Source organism: Solanum dulcamara, chromosome 11 (assembly GCF_947179165.1).
Source record: "Solanum dulcamara chromosome 11, daSolDulc1.2, whole genome shotgun sequence".
Classification (NCBI taxonomy): Eukaryota; Viridiplantae; Streptophyta; class Magnoliopsida; order Solanales; family Solanaceae; genus Solanum; species Solanum dulcamara.
The window spans coordinates 45,669,542-45,689,945 of NC_077247.1; the positions used below are offsets into that span (position 1 = coordinate 45,669,542).

Below are 20,404 nucleotides of genomic sequence, written 5' to 3' on the forward strand. Positions count from 1 at the left end.
CTGACCACTTTTTTCCTAATTACAACTATTCTATTGGGGTCCATTGATTGGGGTAGACTCAATTATTTATAAGTAATATGTCTGAATACGACTTAATATTACATCCTAATACTTTGGTTGCATAGGAAAATCCATATTGATAATAATAATAATAATAATAACTACCTAATTTTCAGCAAATTATGGACACTTCATTCGTAAAGGTTCTCTCTTTAATAAAATTTGAAATATAACTTAAGGATATGATTAAACTATAGCTACCCTAAGCATAATTAAGTCTAGTAATGTTTACGATTTGGATAAAAATTGATTCAAATCGAAAAATCAAATCAAATTAAATCAATCAAATAAATCGATTTTTTATTTGGTTTGATTTTACATTTTTAAAAATCGATAATAGTTGGTTTGGTTTTGGTTTTGTTCAAAAAAAATAAAGAAATAACCTAACTGAATCGAACCGACAAATTATATACATATTATTTTATAATTATATATAAATAATATATTATTTTTATGAACACTTTTTTATGTAAAAAAATACAGCACACTAATTTAAAATAGTATGATATGATACGTCTTTTATTTGTACAACCATGTCATCAGCTTATGCATTATTCGTTAAGTTTATATTGTTTAGCACACTTGATTAGCTAACAATATAACAGAAAGTTAAAAATAATTAAAGTTTTGGTATAAGAATTATAAGATCCAAAATAGAACGAAGACAATCTATTTTTTTTAATGAATTATTGTCTTTTCTTCTCTTTTGAATGAATAGTTTTTTTTATTTTTGTATATGGTTAATAACCGAATAATCGAACCAAACTAAACCGAAACCAATAACAACCAAACCGATGGATGTATATTTTAATTGGTTTGGTTTTGATTTTCAGCAATAACCGACCTAAACCGACCCATGAACACCACTAATTAAGTCTAAGAAACCAGCTAATGAAACAAATCATTGGACGATACTTGTAGATATTAATTTCATAATATTATTTATGAATTAAGGATAAGACCTTATGATAAATTATGAGTTATGACGATTCAAGTTAATTCGTCATTAATTAGTGCTCCTCATAAAGTCAAAAAAACAAATAGTCTATTCCAAATTGGTAATTAACAAACTAACCCCCAACATCAGCACTAATTTTTTTCTTTGGATTTAAGTATCGTACACTATTTTGGATACAATATTTTACACCAAAAAATAATATTGATCTGTTATTATACCTTACCAACTTTTACCTTTTTTTTTTCTTTTTCTAAATTATATATTCTAGTTTATTTTTCTTTTGAGTTTTAAATTATATCTTTTACCTGTGGTAATAAGTATAATATCTTATTTTTAAGATTAGAAATTACATATTTTAGATGCTCTTTAGATCATTTAATAATATATCAAAAAGAATTATATTGACATTGTACATAAGTACTCAATTCGAAGTTAAGTAATCTTTCATTGACTTGGGAGTTGGAAAGTCCAAAAGCAATGTGCTGTACTATTTTGGTACAGAAAACCCCGTCTTGCGATTAATTTAATTAATTTCTTTAAGCAAATTGAGCGACAAACTAATGTGGTACGAAACAGGAAAAAAAAATTAGTTAATTATTCTTAATCAACTAAGCAATTAAATTAAATTAGTTAAACAGCAACTGATCCGCAATTACTGGGGGAATGAAGGTATAGGAATAGGAACTATAATACCATTAAAAAAAAGACATGTGGGAACATTTATACTTTTACTAGTATGGGTGTTGTCGTGCCACGAGGATGACCGTGGAAGTAATGAAAAAGAAAAAGTTATGTAGTTGGACTATCCATTCGAGTTTTGAGGGCGGTGAGTGACTATTTAGATTCTCAGGTCTAATAAAATTTCCAATAATCTCACGAAAGGTGTCTGGAGAGGGTGGTGTATGACGTGTACGTAAACCTTATCCTTACCTTGTGAAGGCAGAGATGATGTTTTCAATAGACCCTGCACTAATGTTGAAGTTGCTACTTACATAAATTTCAACTGTCTTATGGGTCAAAGAACACCTACAATTTCACCTAAAATGATGTTTTGTTTCTTCAGCATATGCAATGTCCTCTTTGGCATGCCATACAAGATACAACCGACACAAATTGATGAATGAATCCTTTCTTGTTTACAGAAGGACCATCCATATAGGTCTACATTTCAGGTATAGTGCAACGAGGCAGAATTTTATACAACTTTGAAATCTAGCTAGGAGGTGCAAAATGCAGAGCTGGAGAACTATAGCTCCACACTTTTTCTTGGGATATAAACTTCTGTACATCTCATAGAAATCTTACTCGCAAAAGAATTGAACAAATAGTTACAAGTTACAACAATCATACCTCGATGAGTGGATTTGAACCAATGCAATCCCTCATGAACCATAAGACACAGCCACACTGGTAAGAGATTAAATAAGAATACACAACAAAGAGTCAGTCAGATCTTGATTCGGGGTTGTATTCACAGAGATCAGAGGCAGTTTGGATGCTTGAACACTGAGCTTGATTACTTGACGCGCTTTGATTTTGCCTCTCTCGTTGGAAATCTTTCAAGGCTTTAAATCTCAAATCGTCAGTATACATACTTGCTTCTGGGATATCATCAGGGGTATCTCTTTTTCCTTCAAGCATGCCTACAGCCTCAGACATTATAGGCCTGAGTGATGGCGTTGAACTAGTGCATAATAGTGCTACTTTTACTATCCTTTCTGCTTCTGCTTTGCTGAACTGAGAACCCAATTTTTCATCAATCAGCTCCTCCATTTTTCCATTTTGTAGCAAGTGAAAGGCCTGCAATAAAGTTTTATAAGCTAGCAACTTCAAAGGGAGTGGGGGAGGTTCATGGTTAAAAAAGTTCAAGGATTCTCAATCTTAGAAATGGTAGACTGGTCTGGCTTTGTTGAAGTGCATTAACAAAAGGGTAAAGGAAAGATACCCAATCTAAAAGACAAATGAAATTGTCAGAAGGCTCATAGCTATTGTTGTTCTTGCCGCTAACAATTTCCAGGAGGACAATTCCAAAGCTGTAGACATCTGCTTTGTAGGACAAATAACCCCATAGTGCATACTCTGGTGCCATGTATCCTCTGCAGTTATTAGCATACAATTATGCTACAAATTTTACCTAACCACACTGCTGACAAGATAACGGCAAAAAAGAAGATCTAGTATGAATTTTACGTTGAAACTTACATTGTTCCAGCAACTCGAGTGCTAATATGGGTATTATCACCTTCAGTAAGTCTAGCTAGCCCGAAGTCCGAAATTTTGGGATTCAGATCTCTATCTAGCAGTACATTAGTAGCTTTAATGTCTCTGTGTACAATTTTAAGGCTTGATTCCTCATGAAGGAAAGCCAGACCTTTAGCAATCCCAACACAAATCTTGAACCTTGTCGGCCAATCAAGTATCAATTGACTTTTCTCTGAATCTAAAGTTGTCCAACATATTAAAATGTTAATGGACATTTCATAGAGAGTTAGTAATAGTTTAGAAACTTTTTATAAAAGAGATCGAATAACTTACTAAATAATGCGCGAGCGAGGCTATTGTTTTCCAAGTACTCATATACGAGCAGTAATTCAGTTCCTTCAATGCAGCAACCATGCAGCTTAACAAGATTTGGGTGTTGCAAACAAGAAATCATGCCAATCTCATTTAAGAATTCACGGTTCCCCTGTCTTGATTGATGCGAGAGCTGCTTTACTGCAACTAAAGTACCATCAGATAACCGTCCCTACATCAAATATTTGGTCAGTGTTCACAAACAATAATGATAAAGACGATACTATATTAGTATTGTTACCAGAGTAATACCTTGAAAACTGCGCCAAAACCACCTTCACCTATCTTGTTAGAAGCATCAAAGTTATTAGTGGCAACCTTTATTTGCTTTAAAGTAAAAGAAATGGTCTGCAGCTCCATGCCCTCTAAATCTGTCATGGAAATCAAGAGACTTTACTGGTTAGTCATCTATTTACAGCTCAACTTCTGGATATGGAGTTTTCATTGATTATCATTTCTGTAGAATGTACTCATTCAAATGAGTAATGCATTGATCAGCTGCCTAGAAACAAAATTTGCTAGTTAAAATAACTTCTTTCTAACTCCTGTTCAGTGATCACCTTTTCTCTGTTTCTTTTTGCATTGCAGATATCCTTTCCACCAAAGTGTGCTCATTAACAACAGGAAAATGCATGTAGCCACTACTCCAACAATAACATAAACAGTCACACTCTTTTTATCTTCCTCTGAACAAGATCCAAAAGCTGCACAGAAATGAAGACAACATTGTTAAAAGTGTATGCAGTAGCAGGGGCGATAGAAAATAAGATTCATCCAGTTGATTACATATAACTTCAACACGCATATCATTCATGGGAAAATAATAGCAAAGAGAATACGTGGGCAATCATCCAACATTCCTTCAAGCTGAGAATTTCTGTTAGCTAATTCAACCAAAATTATGAAAATGGATTTCCTCGGCCATATAGAATGACCCTTTGAATGAATAACAGAAAAAAAGGAGAGAAAACAGTTATAAAATGTAAACCTACATCGAACATACCAGGAGAGATTTAATTCCTACTTATTTTTTTAGATGAAAAGAAAATAGCAATAGGAATAGGAAAGGAAATTAGAGCTTAGAACTATATATCGGAAGGCTGAAAAGAAGAACCTGGTTGAAATAACCACAATACAAATATTCTATCACCTGGTAAACATCTAAGCTTATAGATGTTAGTTGGGAGCTAAAGATTCATTGATATCTCTCAGATGCTAAACAAAACATACCACCAGTAAAGAAATTATATTTTTTTATTACCTTGGTGTTTGGACCAACTTGCCCGCACCTCGACTAATTCCACGAAATACCTACTACCGTCCACCAGCACAGGTGTCGGGTAACTCTATCCACCGGGCTTGAACAAATGAGAAGAAATTATCTAGTGTTTTTGCCTCCCTTGAGATTTAAACGTGAGACCTCATAGTTCTCAAACCAATTCAATCTAAACCATCAGCTTACAAACTTTCATATCGATATAAATGGTGAACTTTCCCCCTTGACATCACTACTGAAAATATACTGCCTTCATCCTTTTTATGCAGAGATTTTGGAAAACACATTTGTTGTACTTATATGGTTCTAATATTAGCATCGAACTTGTCTGCTGCAAGCCCGGAAATATGCAAGGACCAATAACACTTGGCTTTTGATTGTTCATACAAACGAAGAGCTGATAACAGATATAGTGCATGTATATAAAAGAGAGGCAAACAATTTCATAATTCCAGGGAAATAAAAGCTACAGTCATCAAGAACTGGGAGGCTTGTAGCATCATAAATCAGTAACACACTAATACTTATAGTTAGTACAGAATCATAGGAAGATTAAGCCAGGTATGAACTTTATTAGCTTAGTTCAAACAAACTAGTTTACCCACTAAAAATTAGGAAAGCTATTGAAAAATTGCTCTTTCAATCATTCGGAGCAGGCTAAGTTAAATCCACAAATTGGCTTTTGTTGCTGATAATATTTACTTGGTCGCTAGATAATATTGCAACTATGCAGAGACCAAAGCGAATCAACTGTTGAGAGAGATAGCCAACCAATTATCTTTTGCAATTTCAGGAGCTAACTGGTATTCAAATAGCAGGGTGAAGAATGGCAAAAAAATCAGAATTTCCCACATATTAACATGGATAATGTCAGATAGCAGACCAATTTTATCTTTTACAACAGAAGTTGATAAAAATTGTCAACCCCACAAATAAGCTAACAGAGCATGTAATCAAGCATTCCATTGCAGTATTTCTTCTAGAAGCAATTAAATTTGTCATGTATGAACCTGTTCATATGATATGTACGATCTCTAGAATATCTCTGTGGGACTTTAAACTGATACATGCCTTTTTGTGTTAGTTCTCACTGAGGCATGCTTAATACACAATATACTTGACGGAAACTGAAGGAAAAGTGTAAAAGTAGATATACTATGATATTCCCCTTAAAATGATGAAGGTTGAGGAAACTTACTTGGTTTGAGTGAGATAGCAGATATTAGGGGACCGTAATGCCCTCTAGATGGGATTCTGATAGTTCCTTTGCCAGCCCAGTAAAATCGAATCTCCAAAAAGTTATCTGTTACACTGGTGTTAAAATGCTTAACCACGGGCGTTTGAACTCCACCAGCCTCATTCACAATATTGAAGTCTTTCCAAACTAATTTCTCCTGAAGTAGAAAGAACATTGTGTAGGTATCTTGTTGAAAGACGGGAATTGATTCAGTGAGATGTTAGAATATGTCTAGATTAATAGTATACGAAATTCTTCCTATTCAAAAATCTCAGTATAAAGGAATGATAAAATTTTGTATTCTAGTTGTCTAAACTCCTATATAGAGACTACTTGCTTGTTATAGATCTAATAGCTTCCATCTAACACTGCCTGCCAGACAAAGTTTTCTTTTTTTTCATAATAAGGCTTGTCTCTTTCCAGATAAAGCAGCATCACTCTTTTCCTCTCTCTTCCAGGCTCCAGCATCTTTTGGGCAGCACGTGCCACGTATCAACAGTCTGCATTGGGTTGATATTATCACTCTATACCTGTTAACCTGTCAAGTCAAACAGTCTATATATGCCCAGCTAGCTGATTTTTCACCATCCATACAGCACCATGTCGCTTTCATGAGAACATTTCTAGTTGTGACTAGTACAACTCAATGCATGGTTACTCTATCATCACCAAGTTAAACACCGTGGATTGTCATCTATCCAATCAAGCTGGCACAGTGAGTGCTTCTCTTTAGCCACTAGCTAAGCTGGCAACATGAATGTCCTCAAATTCAATATAACTCCTACTCGATTTTGTCCGAGTAGTATCATGTCACTTTTCACTTTTATAAAAATATGGCACCTTGACCTAACTCAACCCCAAAAGCTAGCTCAAGAGGAGAGGATTGCCAAAGGCCATATAAGCAGACCACCAAGTCCATTCCCCAACCAACGTGGGACTTTGACCCACTCTAACACCCCCCTTCATGCCCCGGTACAACTGGAGCGTGGACCGGGAGCCCAAACGGAGATGGTCCTGGATCTAATACTATGTAAAATACAAAGACAATGGACCAATTTCCTTATCATATTATTCCAAGAACAATAGCTATTTGTAGGTGTACAAGTAAACCTATCTTACGAAACAAAATCAAGTAAATCTATCCAAGGAAACAAAATCAGAAAAATCCTTAAATATCTCTACCTATGATTGTGCTATGTATATTATAGCTAGACATGTCTATGTATATTCTGCAACAACTTTTAATTTGCAAACGCAAGTTGCTGTATCACCTTGAGTTTGGAAGGTGTGTTGAGGGAGAATTAATGCAGTGATGTGTTAAATATATTCTAGATTAGTGGTAGAGAGCATTGGTTTCTAATTCTGTATGGTTAATTTCCCTTATATAATAAATTATCTAATTTCATTAAGGTTAGCTTACCATATTTATAATTGTAAGAACTTCTATGTATGGAGGCACCTTGTATATCATCTCAACCAAATTGAATACAAGTTCTCTCTTTTTTCCTCTATTTTCACACATCTAACATAGTTTAACCTTATAGAAAGTTTTTTTCTAATTGACATACCAACCTGGATGTATATATCAAACACTCGCCTTCCAAGACTGGTATAGGTGCTGTCATTTGTAAAACTTATCTCAGCAAAGTGCAAGCTGACATTGTAACCCCCATTCCTCAAGCAATAACGGAAGTAAGTGAGTGAGAGCGGAGACATCCGTGCGTGATTGTACAATTCAGAGAGGCTTTTTGATGGTGTACTTTCAATAAAACGTGCATTTTGGTCGTTATTATCATCCATAAAGTCCCCAGTGCTACTCAATCCCCAATAATTGGTGCTACTGCTGAAATATCTAGCAGAACCACCATCAACGCTTGCATCTCCTGCATAATGAACTTCTCCATCGCTCTCCTTTACAGTAAAATCATTTCCACCACTACTAACATGTAATGAACACCCATCTGCCAAGGAAAATAATAGAAGTCAATGCTCAAAATATTTCTCATTAAGTTAGGAAAATGATCAAGCAGAAAATATTTCCAACGATTAGGTTGTGAATCCTCAAATCACCTAAAAACCTGTAGATATATGACTTTAAGACTGAATCCACCCTTAGAATGTCTCTGTGTTAAATATCAAAAATGAAACTAACTTGCTACAGTCTCTTGCATAGTTGAGCAGTTTGCTATTTGAGTGAAGGAGAAGAAGGCCAAGCGGCTAAAGATGTAGTTTCAGATTCTTACTACTGATGGGATTCATATTCCATATGAAAATTGAATAACTTTCCAGAGAAGAAAAGAACATACTTACACCGACGACAAGTGAAATCCCTCGTACATGGAAGAATTCTCATTCTGTATATGTTAAAGCACAAAAGCAGTTAGAAGAAAATCTGAATCAAATAGGAAAGTAACCACTTCTGCTTTGCACTTCCTTTTTCCCTCAGTTTCATCATAAATCAGAATTTTAATGTTTCAGAATAATAAGAAGAATCATCTTACAAGGGGCTTACTGCTGCAGAGCTCTTGTACAAGTTTAAATACAGATTCCTGTAGAAGGAATAATTATCAGAACCATATATGCTTATCCAATAAATAATGTAAAAGCATGAATTAACAAAAATGGACCTATCCTTACATGTTTTGCTGACAAGCATGTTTGTCAGGTCCTTGCCATGTAAAATTATTGTAAGAAAGATCACTGCATGCAACGGATGCTATTAGATGTCACCTTCCCGATTATGAACCAAGCAGTTGTGAGATCCACATGAAGACGAAATATGGAAAAAATAATGCCAATGTGAATGAATCAAAAATTGCTTTTGCATGCCACTGTATGACCACTATGTTTATGAATAAAAATTATGACATGTTCCACAAAGACTGAGTCCATCATACACCAGCAGAAATCGTTTATGAAATTAGAATATTAACAAATATACACTTACACATTTATTCCATTCTTCAAAATTGAGTCTGGTATATCTCCACTGAGCATGTTGCCAGTAAGAAACCTATGTAGAGAACATAAAGCAGTTAGGCAACAGCAAATCTGGAAGTATAAGAACATATTTATACACTTCATACTCGAAGATGTTCGGGTATGAGCAAAAGAAGATTGAGAAGAGACTGAAGTTACTTGCTAATAAAAAAATAAAAAGGACATCATATTTGAGAGAATCTACTTTTTGTAATTCAACTTACACAAACTTCAGCACACTTCTAGCACTAATATAGTTTGGGATTTCTCCAACTAACTTGTTGAAGGTAACGTCTCTGCATAAAATTGAATAGAAAATCATGATTACCATTTGAACTCTCAGAAGGAGATAGAGGAGATGAATCTGTGCACACAAACTCTTACAACCGCCACATGTATATTGTAGAAGAAAAATGTATAAGAGCCAACTCTATATGTTAGACTAAATAATGTACTGGAGAGATACAAGAAGAGGAAGGATGAGAAGTTTAATGAAAAGCAAAGAGCAGCATGAAACCTCTAGATATTAAGGTGTCATTTACTAATTAAGAACGAGCGCGTAGTTTCTCAAACAGCCTCAATTATCTTTTAAAACTGGAAATGCTAAACATTTTAAAGTCACAGAGAGCACACTAGCTGTGATAAATCTCAACTTTCCAAACAAAGAAATTAAAAGGGACTTTAATTTCTACAGGAGTTCTTGGTAGAGAAGAAATGATTCCCAATTGTTTTTGACTGGAGAATGTAGTGTTAACTGAAAGAGGTGCCAATAGAGGACAGTAAATAGTGTGAACTCAGAGGATCCAATGGTCAAGGACAGAGGAGGAAGGACAGAAAATCATGTAAAAGCTCTCTCTCTCTCTATTTAATATCATGGAATTTGGAATGCAGCTGAAGAACTTTGAATATTAGGTGCAGAAAATTAAGTCCATAACTTACAATACTTGCAGATCCTTCATCGCCCAAATATATACAGGAAGCTCTCCAGAAAGGCTGCAGTTTCTCAATACCCTGTATCGAAATTTAATTAGCTTAAGGAAAGCTAGAATGCTTCATAGCACACTGTAACTGTACAATGGTTTCCACATATCGGTATAATTTGACATACAAGTTATGCAATCCCATTATATCACTCAGTGAAGGAAATGCCTGAACTGGTCCACCTATGTCACTGATCCTCCTGTGTACAAAATTCCATGAGAAAACTGGCAAAGAGTAAATGCTCTACAAAAACCTAGTAAAAAATAGTTAAGATAATGTTGAAAGGTTCTCTACTCACAAATCTGTTAACTTATTCAGAAGAGATATGTTTGATGGAATGGGACCCTCTAGTCCGGTGGCATGCATCTCCCTTCATATATCATCAAGAAAAAGTTTAGAAACTCTGCCAAAATATTTTTTTGAAGGTTGGAAGGTATTTTGAAAGATCTTACAGTTTGGTAATTTGTTTCCAGTTCTGTATGAAATCCGGAATTTGTCCACTGAAATTGTTGTCACTTAACCTACTGTATAGTAAAATTATACTGTGAGATATTCTATTCCCCAAGAAAAATAGGGACTAAAAGGAGCTGGGCTAGAATGTATGCTCTTACAAATCTGTTAAATTTACGAGTTTGGAAAATGAAGTTGGCACCTCCCCCACCAATTGGTTGGAGGATAAAATCCTGAAAGTAGAAAAAGAATTAATCACCCAATCTATGCATCAATCATTCAGGTGCCAAATGCCAATTATTCTTCAAGTTTGCTTTAGGAGAATATAACAAAGTGGAAGAGATAGGAGAGTCTTACAGGGTTTGCAAGTAGATCAGTTTCCCTAGTTCAGAAGGAACACTGCCTGAAAACTGGTTTGCCTCGAGATTCCTGGTTTAAAACATTTCATCGGATAGAATAAAGAGAGCAAATAACCACCAAAATTATATTTGGACAACATAGCTGCTACATTTTCTTTTGCAATATGTATCAATAATATGAGAAATTTTTTGTCTAGTTAAGAGAATCCAATCTCCAGACCGACATCATAGAAGCAAGTTAAAATAGAAATTCAATACATACAGGTACAAAAGGCTGCTGATATTTCCCAACTCCTTTGGGATTTCCCCTGACAACCGGTTTACAGTAACAGAGCTGGATCAAAAAGTATGCAATTACAATTTGAAAATGAAGACATGACAAAAAAAAATCATCAGCCGGAAAGAAGGTGGGTCATTACATGTTAGTCAGCTGTGTTGCGGCCCACTCAACTGGAATTCTACCACTGAGATAGTTGTATGCAAAATCACTATAAATGGGGTAAGAAAGACGAAGGCAAAAGATTTAGTGACTTATGTTGATATTGTCATGAAAAAAGAGGCTAGTGAAAGGATCAACTGTGAAAATGGTAAAGAATAGCTCTTACATTTCTTCGATGTAGGGAAGCTTAACCAATTCAGGTGGGAGTACTCCTGGAAGATTTAAACCCTTTAATACACTGCAACGTGAAAATAATATATAAAGACATCAATTATGGAACCAAATGCAATAGAAATAAAAAAAGATGTGGACGCAAGTGGAGAAACCAAATGACTGTTTGTGATAAAAGAACAAAGACAATGAGTGGTATTTAGCCCAGTTGAGACAGAAGAGTTCGTATGAAGTCACTAGAAGGAAACTTCTGAATTGATATGGCTTTTCTAAACCCGATAAAAGCATAGCCTATAATGTTTCTCTTTACAAGCTCCAGGAATACTTAAGTTTGAATAAGCCTTTAAAGTAACCATACATATTGGTTCTAGGGAAAGGAAGTTCATGAAAAATCCGACAACCTCTTTACTTCAGAAGTACTTGAGTTCGTTCATTCAATTTTATTTCAGACAGACATCAAGTAGGATTGTCCCCAAGCTGGCTCTGGGGTACCATTGATAATCACTTAGATATTGGTAGAAACAAAACATGCATGACAAACTAAAAGGTTGCAAACAATTAATCAATCTCTATTTGGTAATAAGGTGTAAATGCCTCACATTTTTGTGATGTGGTCTTCATGATCACATCCAACAATTTTCTCATGCCACTGTAGCTTAACTGTGACTCCAACGTCTTCAACTCTGCATAAATCTGCATCGAAACTCAAATATGTTGCACCCATCGTTTTGGCAATATGTTGGAGGACATTCACTGAAAAACAATCAGTAGGTTGAAATCAACTAGTATAGCTTGCACTATGCAATCTCCACAAAGGTACTATTTGACAATTACAACTGGTAATAACCAAAAAGGTCATCAGCCGAAGAAGTTTAGAAAAATTGATTTCTATTTAGTGTCCATTAAATTGAAAAGAACTACTCTCTCTAGTAAATATTAAGTGAATTGTTGGGGGCACATCCCTTAAGAAAAATATTTTAAGGACATAAATTAAAAGTTATTTTCCACTATTAATCTTTTGATTATACCCAAACTATTCTACTAGAAAATAAAAAGTAGTTAAGAACCTCATTAAATGAAGGGTAAATATGAAAAAAAAGTCCCAACAATTTTTCTGAACTTTGAACAATTCACTTATTTTGAACTATGAAAAAAGTCCCAATAATTCATTTTATATGAACCAGAGGGAGTATATAAACTATTGAACACTTTCTATCTGTAAGACAAGCAGAAAGATTCAAGATTAGGCTGCTCAAAAGCATGTTTCATCCCTTAATGCGACCGAGATGCCATGATTGTAAGCTAATAAGTGTCCACACTGACAATTAACACCTAACAAAGAGACCTAGATGCACTCCATCACAAAAACTACTGAAATACATAAAGTCTTTCCAGAGAATAGGGGGACACGTAGTACACTTCACGCAAAAGTAGCGTATAAAAAAGGGACAATTTCAAATATATACAATAAATTAATTAGTTTACAACAAATATAGTCATGTTTTATTTACATAAAATAGCCATAAATTATACAGTGAATATATATTATACCTTGCCAAAAGTCATAGAAAGTATACACTAACTATATAATATAGATTACTTATATATGAGTTATACACTGAATATACATTATGATACATTGTATACATAAAATATACACTGAGTATTCATGAATATACACCGAATATAAATGAATATGCACCGAATGGCTATTTTTTTGGTAATTAAAATGACCGAATGGCCATCTACTGTAATTATCCCTGTTAAAAAATCATCCTCTTCGTGCCCTTGATTCTAGTAAAGGGGTTATGAAAAGACTTGTTATTTTCTTATATCCATGGTGTAAGGGCCAACTTGCATACACAACGACTATTCCACCAGGTACCTAACACTCAAACCAGTTCAGGTACCAGATAACTTGCATTCTCTGGACATCAACTTTGTACTTGTAGTTCTGGACAGAAATGACTTGTAAAATAATGCAACTCCAGAAGTAGAGTATAAATGTTCAACCCTAGAGGGGGCTTTACGCAAAAACTTACCAGATTTCTATGCAAATTTTTTATGTGAAAGATGGTCACATAGTATTCGTCAATCTTTTCTTAAAAACTGTTTCACTTCCCTTTGTAATTTATTCCAGATACATCATATAAATCCTAAGATTCTGGCAGCCAAACGTCTTATTAAGTATCTTTTTTCAAGAATAACTATTCAATATCTGTATTTCTTTTTCTTATTGATTTGTATATGCTTTACTTGATCTAAGGGTCTATTGGAAACCTCTCTACCTTCACAAGGCCAACACTTCCATGTCAAGACGAGCAAATCAGAATAACACCTAAATTGGAACATTCCAACAAGAAGACATAGCATTAATTTCAGGAAATTGGTAACTAACTTTAATAATCCATGATTTATCTATTTGAAAACAGTAAAGTTCACACCTTTTCACTATACATTCAAGTAATTCCATCCATTTCTCATCTTCTTTAAAAAGACAGAGCTGTACTAAGAAATTTAGTATTTCTTGATCTGCTAAAGTAACCCCACCCCACCCCACCCCCCACCCCACCTTCATATGGAGTCCAAAAAAATAAATACCCATTAAAGGAAGAGAAAAGAGCAGCAGTTTTTACCTTCTTCTTGAGGCACTCTGGACTCTGCAGATATCAAGAACAAGAAACAGCAGTGTAATCTCAGAATCCAAGCTATGGTTGGGTACATTTTTCAAGATTCAAAAATGTGTAAAAGAAAAGAGAAAAAAAAAGTGCACTTTACTAGGAGGAATATATGAATCCCAAGAACATAAACATCAAAAAAAAAAAAAAGAGAAAGTGCGCATCAAGTTGGAAATGATTGGTGCTGGAGCTGTAGTTGTGATATTTTTTTTGACAAAAACGAATGAGGAATTTTGGAGGCATGCATATCTGTTTGATCGAGTGCCATTATCCTACATTAATTTAGTCATAAATTTCCTACAACAACAGTAACCTTTCGTCTCGATTTATGTGAAATTAACATAAAATTTTATTAAAAAAATAAATTAACACTATTTAACAATTTGTGTGACTATACAAAATAATTTTAAAATCAATTATTTTTAATTAACAAAATAAAAAGATATGTCATATACACTGAGACAAAATAGATGTAGTTGATCTAAGAACCTCCTCCAGCTTTGATTTTTCTATATTGAGACCGGAGGCAATAAACAAATAATATCAGCATAATAAATAGTATTTTTTTCATTTAAATTTATACGGTATAATTTGATTCGGTATTACATTTTAGAAAGAAAAAAAAACTTCAAATGTTAACATATCATAACATTTATGTAATTATAAGATTTTTAAAACTTGTAATCTTGAATATGTCATAATATTCATCACTAAAAAAAGTAGTAGCAAACAAAATTTATAGTTAGTTATTAAAATCTATCGTTAATCTTATTTGGCATTATTGATATACTGTTAAATTTGTGAGGTGTAAATTAATATTTTTAATGGATTAAAAAAATAGTAATACCACATAAATTAAAATGAGAGAGTACTTTATTTGATCGAATGTATTAGAAAAAAATTATAACTATAAGCTTTGGTTGATTGTATTAAACAATACACGCATTAAGTTATGCGGAAATTTATTATATAATATTTTATGTAAATATAATGTGGAATAAAACTACGTATTGCAAATATCGAAATAGAAAGTATTTAAAAATAAAAATAGTCCTTAATGTAAATTATCCCTTCATAACATTCCACGTATATAATATTATTTCTTAGTATATAATATCCTTAATGTGGAAAAATATATTACTATTTAAGCTAATCAACACATGTGCCCGGTCAAATTTCCACCATGAAGAAAAGTTATATGCAACATTAATTATTGAGATAAGTGTAAAAGCACATTTAAATTATCATATTTTTTTTGAGTTTCATATCTAAATTATTGAAAGGTTGAATTTTATATCTAAACTATCACTAGTTTAAGAAACACACATCAGTGATATGTGTAGAAAACTCTCTCTACTCACTCTATTTTTTGAAAAAACCTGACCATATTGTATTCCATATGGACAAAATATTTCACTTTGATAATAAATAAATAAATTAATAATATTAGTTAAAAGTTAAAGACTAAAGTATTTATATCTCCAAAAAAAATATTTTTTTAATAAAGAAATTACTTTTTTAAAAAAAAATATTAAAAAAATAAACTTTAAAATATTTTGGTCACGCACTCCACTCACAATCTCCGTCCTTTTATTTTTAAATTTTTTTAAAATTCTTTTATAAAATATTTTAAAAAAATTCATACTTCACCCATCCCCACTCCTTCCTAAAAAAATTATTATTTTTATTTTTCAAAAAAAAAAATTATACCGACTCCATCTAACCCTCCGCTATATATATATATATATATATCTTATTTTGTGTTATATATGTACATATATTTTTAGGAAAATATTTTTTCCTACTTGCGTACCGAATATAACAGAAATAAAAATTTTATTTTAAGAAAAGTCTTGTGGGAAGTAAAAAAAATACTTTTCTAAAATTATATATATATATATATATATATAACATAAGACAAGAAAAAAAATTGAAAGCGGAGGATTAGCTGGGGCGGGGTAGATTTTTTTCTTAAAAAGTAAAAATAAAAACATTTAAATTATTATTTGAATGGGCGGGGGATGAAGTAAGATTTTTTTTAAAAAAAAATCTAAAAGAAATTTAAAAATTAATAATAAAACTAAAAAAGTCGGGGTGGGCTGGGGTGGGGTGGGCTGGGGTGGGGGTATGGTGAGAGAAAGTGGTGGAGTGAGGTAAGAAAAATATTTTTATATTTTATTTTATAATTTTTTGGGGGCGAGAGATAGTAATATTTTAATCTTTAATTTTAACTAATAATTTATTTAGTATTTTTAAGGTTAAATGTTTTATCCTTATGGAGTGTGATGTGACTATTTTTTAAAATGAATCCCTTTGCCCCTCATTCTTCAAGAATAAGGAAGATCCTTTTCAAGTTTGAATTTGTTCATTTGGAATCTTGGTTCTTCTACTTCATATTTATTTAATATGAATATTTTCCCTCAAAGAGAGAGTGTATTACACACACCATAATAAGAGTGCAATAAAAGAGAGATGTATGTTTCTCAAACTAATAAGTGATAGTTTAGGTATGAAACTAACACTTTCAATAGTTTAGGTATGAAACTCAAAAAAATAAAATTGTTCAGGTGTGTTTTTGACACTTATCTCTTAATTATTCGATAAAGTTATGAAATTAGTCCATATTGTTTCTCTTTTGTCTGTCGATCGACAACCTATTTAAATTAAATAATGTAGTCATAAAATTTAAAGAATTTTACATTAACTTACAAGGGTCCTAAGTAATTTTTTTAGTTGGTTAACTTCATAGTTAATGATCATGTTTTCAAAGTTTCTAACGTTCAGGATGTCCAAAAAAATAATAATACAAAAACAATAATCTCTCATTATATTGGTTAAGACAAAACAAAATTGGATGAAACAATATTTATCTTTCAAAAAGTAATAGCAAATTAAAATAAAGCTTTCAAGTAACATGATAATAATGTGACAGCTAAAATATGTAAATTACATGACCGGATAAATATAAGGTAAATATTTATTTAAATTATATCAATTTAATGTATCATAATTTAAAAAATTTAATTAAGTAAAAATATATATTAAATAAATAAATACATACGTAAATATTTGAGGTGAGTAAATGACAATCAATTCAAGTTTTGAGACTTTTTGGGTGCTCAGTGCTCATATTGGTGTTATCCAAAGTACAAAAGTCATAGTTCGATCTTCGTTGTAGTGGAGTGAGAACTATGTGAAACAATTCACCACTTTACTATAATAAACTTTTATATGGTTAATGACACATCTCTGTCACCTGGTTAAATCATGGCAACAACACTTGGTGATATTTCCATAGTTGGAAAAATATTGAAATGTTTGAAAGTTGTCTTACGTGTGTAAGTGACTAAGTTTAGTTACTAAAAAAAAATAACAATCAAGAAAGGAAAATAGGGATAAAAAATTATATTTATATTTTAATAATTTGTGCGAAGGTTATAATTTTAATAAAATTTAATGAAAAAGACGTAATTCTCTGATTCTTTTCCTCACGATCAACAATTCAAGAGCTTTGCTTTATTCCTAAATCGACGAAATACTTGTTGCAACTTTACTACGAATGCGGAGCCAAACTTTGATCACAACCGTACATGTATGAAAATTTGCAGCTCACAACTTAGAGATGAAGATTTTTTTGTATGCAAAAGATTTGTAGACCACCACTGAAAAGTAAAGTTTTTTTTTTTTTTATGTATTTCTTCATGTTCTTCCTTTGTCTATGTCTTTCTGGTCTTGTGAACCCCTTTATATAGGCGTGAGCTAGAGGACCTTGAGCTTGAAGAGCATGAGTTGAGCTCGTCTTGTCAATTTAACAGACTGACCCAAATATAGTTTGGACTTTATTTAAGTTATATAACTTTAATTTAAACATTGATCCAATTTTATTAACCAATAATTTGACTTGGTCAATATAACATGAATTTAACAATTAATTCAAAATTTAATATAAATTTATTAATAAAATTTCACTTTTGATGCATCCTTGATATTTTCAGCAGAAAAATTGAAATTTGTTTAGGATCACAAGTCATAACATTGATTCTTCAAGAAAATAAATATCTTTTGGAGGGACATTTTTTTCCTTCCTTTTTTATACTTTCTTTTTCTATAATTCAATTTTAATTTTAATTTAGAGAAATTAAAAATTTGTCATGATTCATTAACTAATGGACTCTTGATCAATTTCATAATCATAAATCAAGAAATTCTTCTTAACTCATATCTCTTCAATTTCTCTTCTTAATTATATTCATAACTCCCATAATTTTCATATTCATAACCCCTAAACTTTAATTTGTAATACCTCGTGATATTCCTCTATTATGCCTATATAAACTCATATTTTGTTTCATGAAGACTCCCGGTCAAAGTTAGTCTTTCTCTTCTCTATCACTTTGGCTTGTGAATTATAACATGTAACAGGAAAGAAGTATGTGAACACAAAAAATATTTAATTCTTAAGTCTTTCTTTTCATTTTTATGTTTAGTTGTGCTTTCTTAATTTTATAATATATATTTTTACATATTTGGTATCCTCCTCCAAGCAAGTATATATATATATGATCAAGAAATTCTTCACGACAATCATACTAAGGTAATTTTGATAGCGGTAATAATTTTAATGCATTATTTTTGTGTGGTTAGTTGAAAAGTCAATTTTCGTCGAACACTAATTTAATAATTATAAAGTGTAGCGATTATGATATTTGTTTGATTTCAAGATATTATGATTTTGAATTGTTAGTACACTCGATTTTTATTTTTATTTTGCAGATGTATTGTATAGTTTAATTTTTTTCCTCTTTTTGATATAATTATTTTTGAATTGGTATAATTGGAATAGAAATATTATAAATATCATACATAGTGCAATATCATATTAACAATTGTATATATTTCTCTTGTGTTTTGTGTTAGTATCATTCAATAAGTGAAGTGCATTAAAGACGAAAACGGAAAAGTATTGGTAGAGGAGACCCTTATCAAACAAAGATGGCAGTCATACTTCCATAAACTTTTGAATGACAAAGGGGACAGAAAAATTGTGTTGGGAGATTTGGAACATACAGGAAGGAGTCACGATTTTGGGGGTTGTAGGAGTATTACGGTCGATGAGGTTAAGGATGCTGTTCGTAGGATGCGCTGGGGAAGAGCGACCGGACCTGATGAGATCCCTGAAGAATTTTGGAAGAGTGCGGGCTTGGTAGGTTTGGAATGGCTGACTAGGTTATTTAATGTCATCTTTACGAGGGCAATGATGCCCGTAGAATGGAGATCGAGCATCATGATCCCGCTTTACAAAAATAAAGGGGATAGCCAGAGCTGTGACAACTATAGAGGTATTAAGTTTCTAAGCCATACTATGAAAGTGTGGGAAAGAGTGGTGGAGATGAGGGTGAGGAGAGGCGTGTCTATTTTAGAGAACCAGTTCGGATTTATGCCGGGACGCTCAACTACAGAAGCCATCCACCTTATGAGGAGACTAATGGAGCAATATAGGGAGAGGAAGAAAGATTTGCATATGGTGTTCATCGACTTGGTAAAGGCTTACGATAAAGTCTCACGAGAGATACTATGGAGATGTTTGGAGGCTAAAGGTGTACCTGTAGCGTACATAAGGGTGATCAAGGACATGTACGAGGGTGCCAAAACCAGGGTAAGGACAGTAGGAGGGGACTCAGAACACTTCCCAGTTATGATGGGGTTGCATCAAGGATCAGCTCTTAGCCCGTTCCTATTTGCCTTGGTGATGGATGGATTGACGCGACAAATTCAAGGTGAGGTGCCATGGTGTATGCTTTTTGCGGACGACATAGTCCTCATTGATGAGACTCGTAGTGGAGTTAACGCTAAGCTGGAAGATTGGAGACGCACCTTGGAGTCTAAGGGGTTTAAGCTGAGTAGGACCAAGACAGAGTACCTAGAGTGCAAGTTCAGTGAGACACCTCAAGAGGTTGGCGCGGAAGTTAGGCTCGGGGACCAAGCCATCCAAAAGAGAAGTAGTTTTAAGTACCTTGGTTCTATCATACAAGACAACGGAGAGATCGACGAGGATGTCACACACCGTATTGGGGCAGGATGGATGAAATGGAGGCTCGCCTCCGGTGTGTTATGTGACAAGAAGGTGCCACCACAACTTAAGGGCAAGTTCTACAAAGTGGTCGTTAGACCAGCTATGTTATATGGGGCGGAGTGTTGGCCAGTTAAGGTCTCCCACGTGCAAAAGATGAAGGTTGCCGAGA

The 20,404-nt window shown here is 33.1% G+C and overlaps 1 protein-coding gene across 1 annotated transcript; it reads right to left on the bottom strand.

Annotated features, from left to right (window-relative positions):
• Positions 1 to 2,235: 2,235 nt before the first annotated feature.
• Positions 2,236 to 14,443, bottom strand: LOC129872420 (probable LRR receptor-like serine/threonine-protein kinase RFK1). Its single transcript, XM_055947415.1, has 24 exons — positions 14,121 to 14,443; positions 12,084 to 12,237; positions 11,480 to 11,551; positions 11,294 to 11,362; positions 11,137 to 11,208; positions 10,873 to 10,944; positions 10,677 to 10,748; positions 10,518 to 10,589; positions 10,364 to 10,435; positions 10,193 to 10,264; positions 10,024 to 10,095; positions 9,309 to 9,380; positions 9,053 to 9,118; positions 8,743 to 8,805; positions 8,607 to 8,654; positions 8,416 to 8,459; positions 7,678 to 8,066; positions 6,067 to 6,262; positions 4,153 to 4,296; positions 3,845 to 3,963; positions 3,554 to 3,764; positions 3,221 to 3,458; positions 2,964 to 3,114; positions 2,236 to 2,818 (listed from the first exon to the last, which is right to left on the bottom strand). Exons 1-24 carry the CDS (start codon positions 14,206 to 14,208, stop codon positions 2,462 to 2,464), a joined length of 2,985 nt encoding a protein of 994 aa, XP_055803390.1. The 5' UTR covers positions 14,209 to 14,443; the 3' UTR covers positions 2,236 to 2,461.
• Between the last annotated feature and the right edge of the window lie 5,961 nt (positions 14,444 to 20,404).

What these genes read in the sequence shown, in the direction of transcription:
- LOC129872420 (XM_055947415.1), bottom strand. Translation starts at nt 14,208, where the DNA reads ATGTACCCAACCATAGCTTGGATTCTGAGATTACACTGCTGTTTCTTG. An exon ending in CAGAGTGCCTCAAGAAGAAG is followed by an intron (nt 12,238 to 14,120) that starts GTAAAAACTGCT and finishes ATTGTTTTTCAG; the next exon opens with TGAATGTCCTCCAACATATT. An exon ending in CTGAATAAGTTAACAGATTT is followed by an intron (nt 10,265 to 10,363) that starts GTGAGTAGAGAA and finishes TTTTGTACACAG; the next exon opens with GAGGATCAGTGACATAGGTG.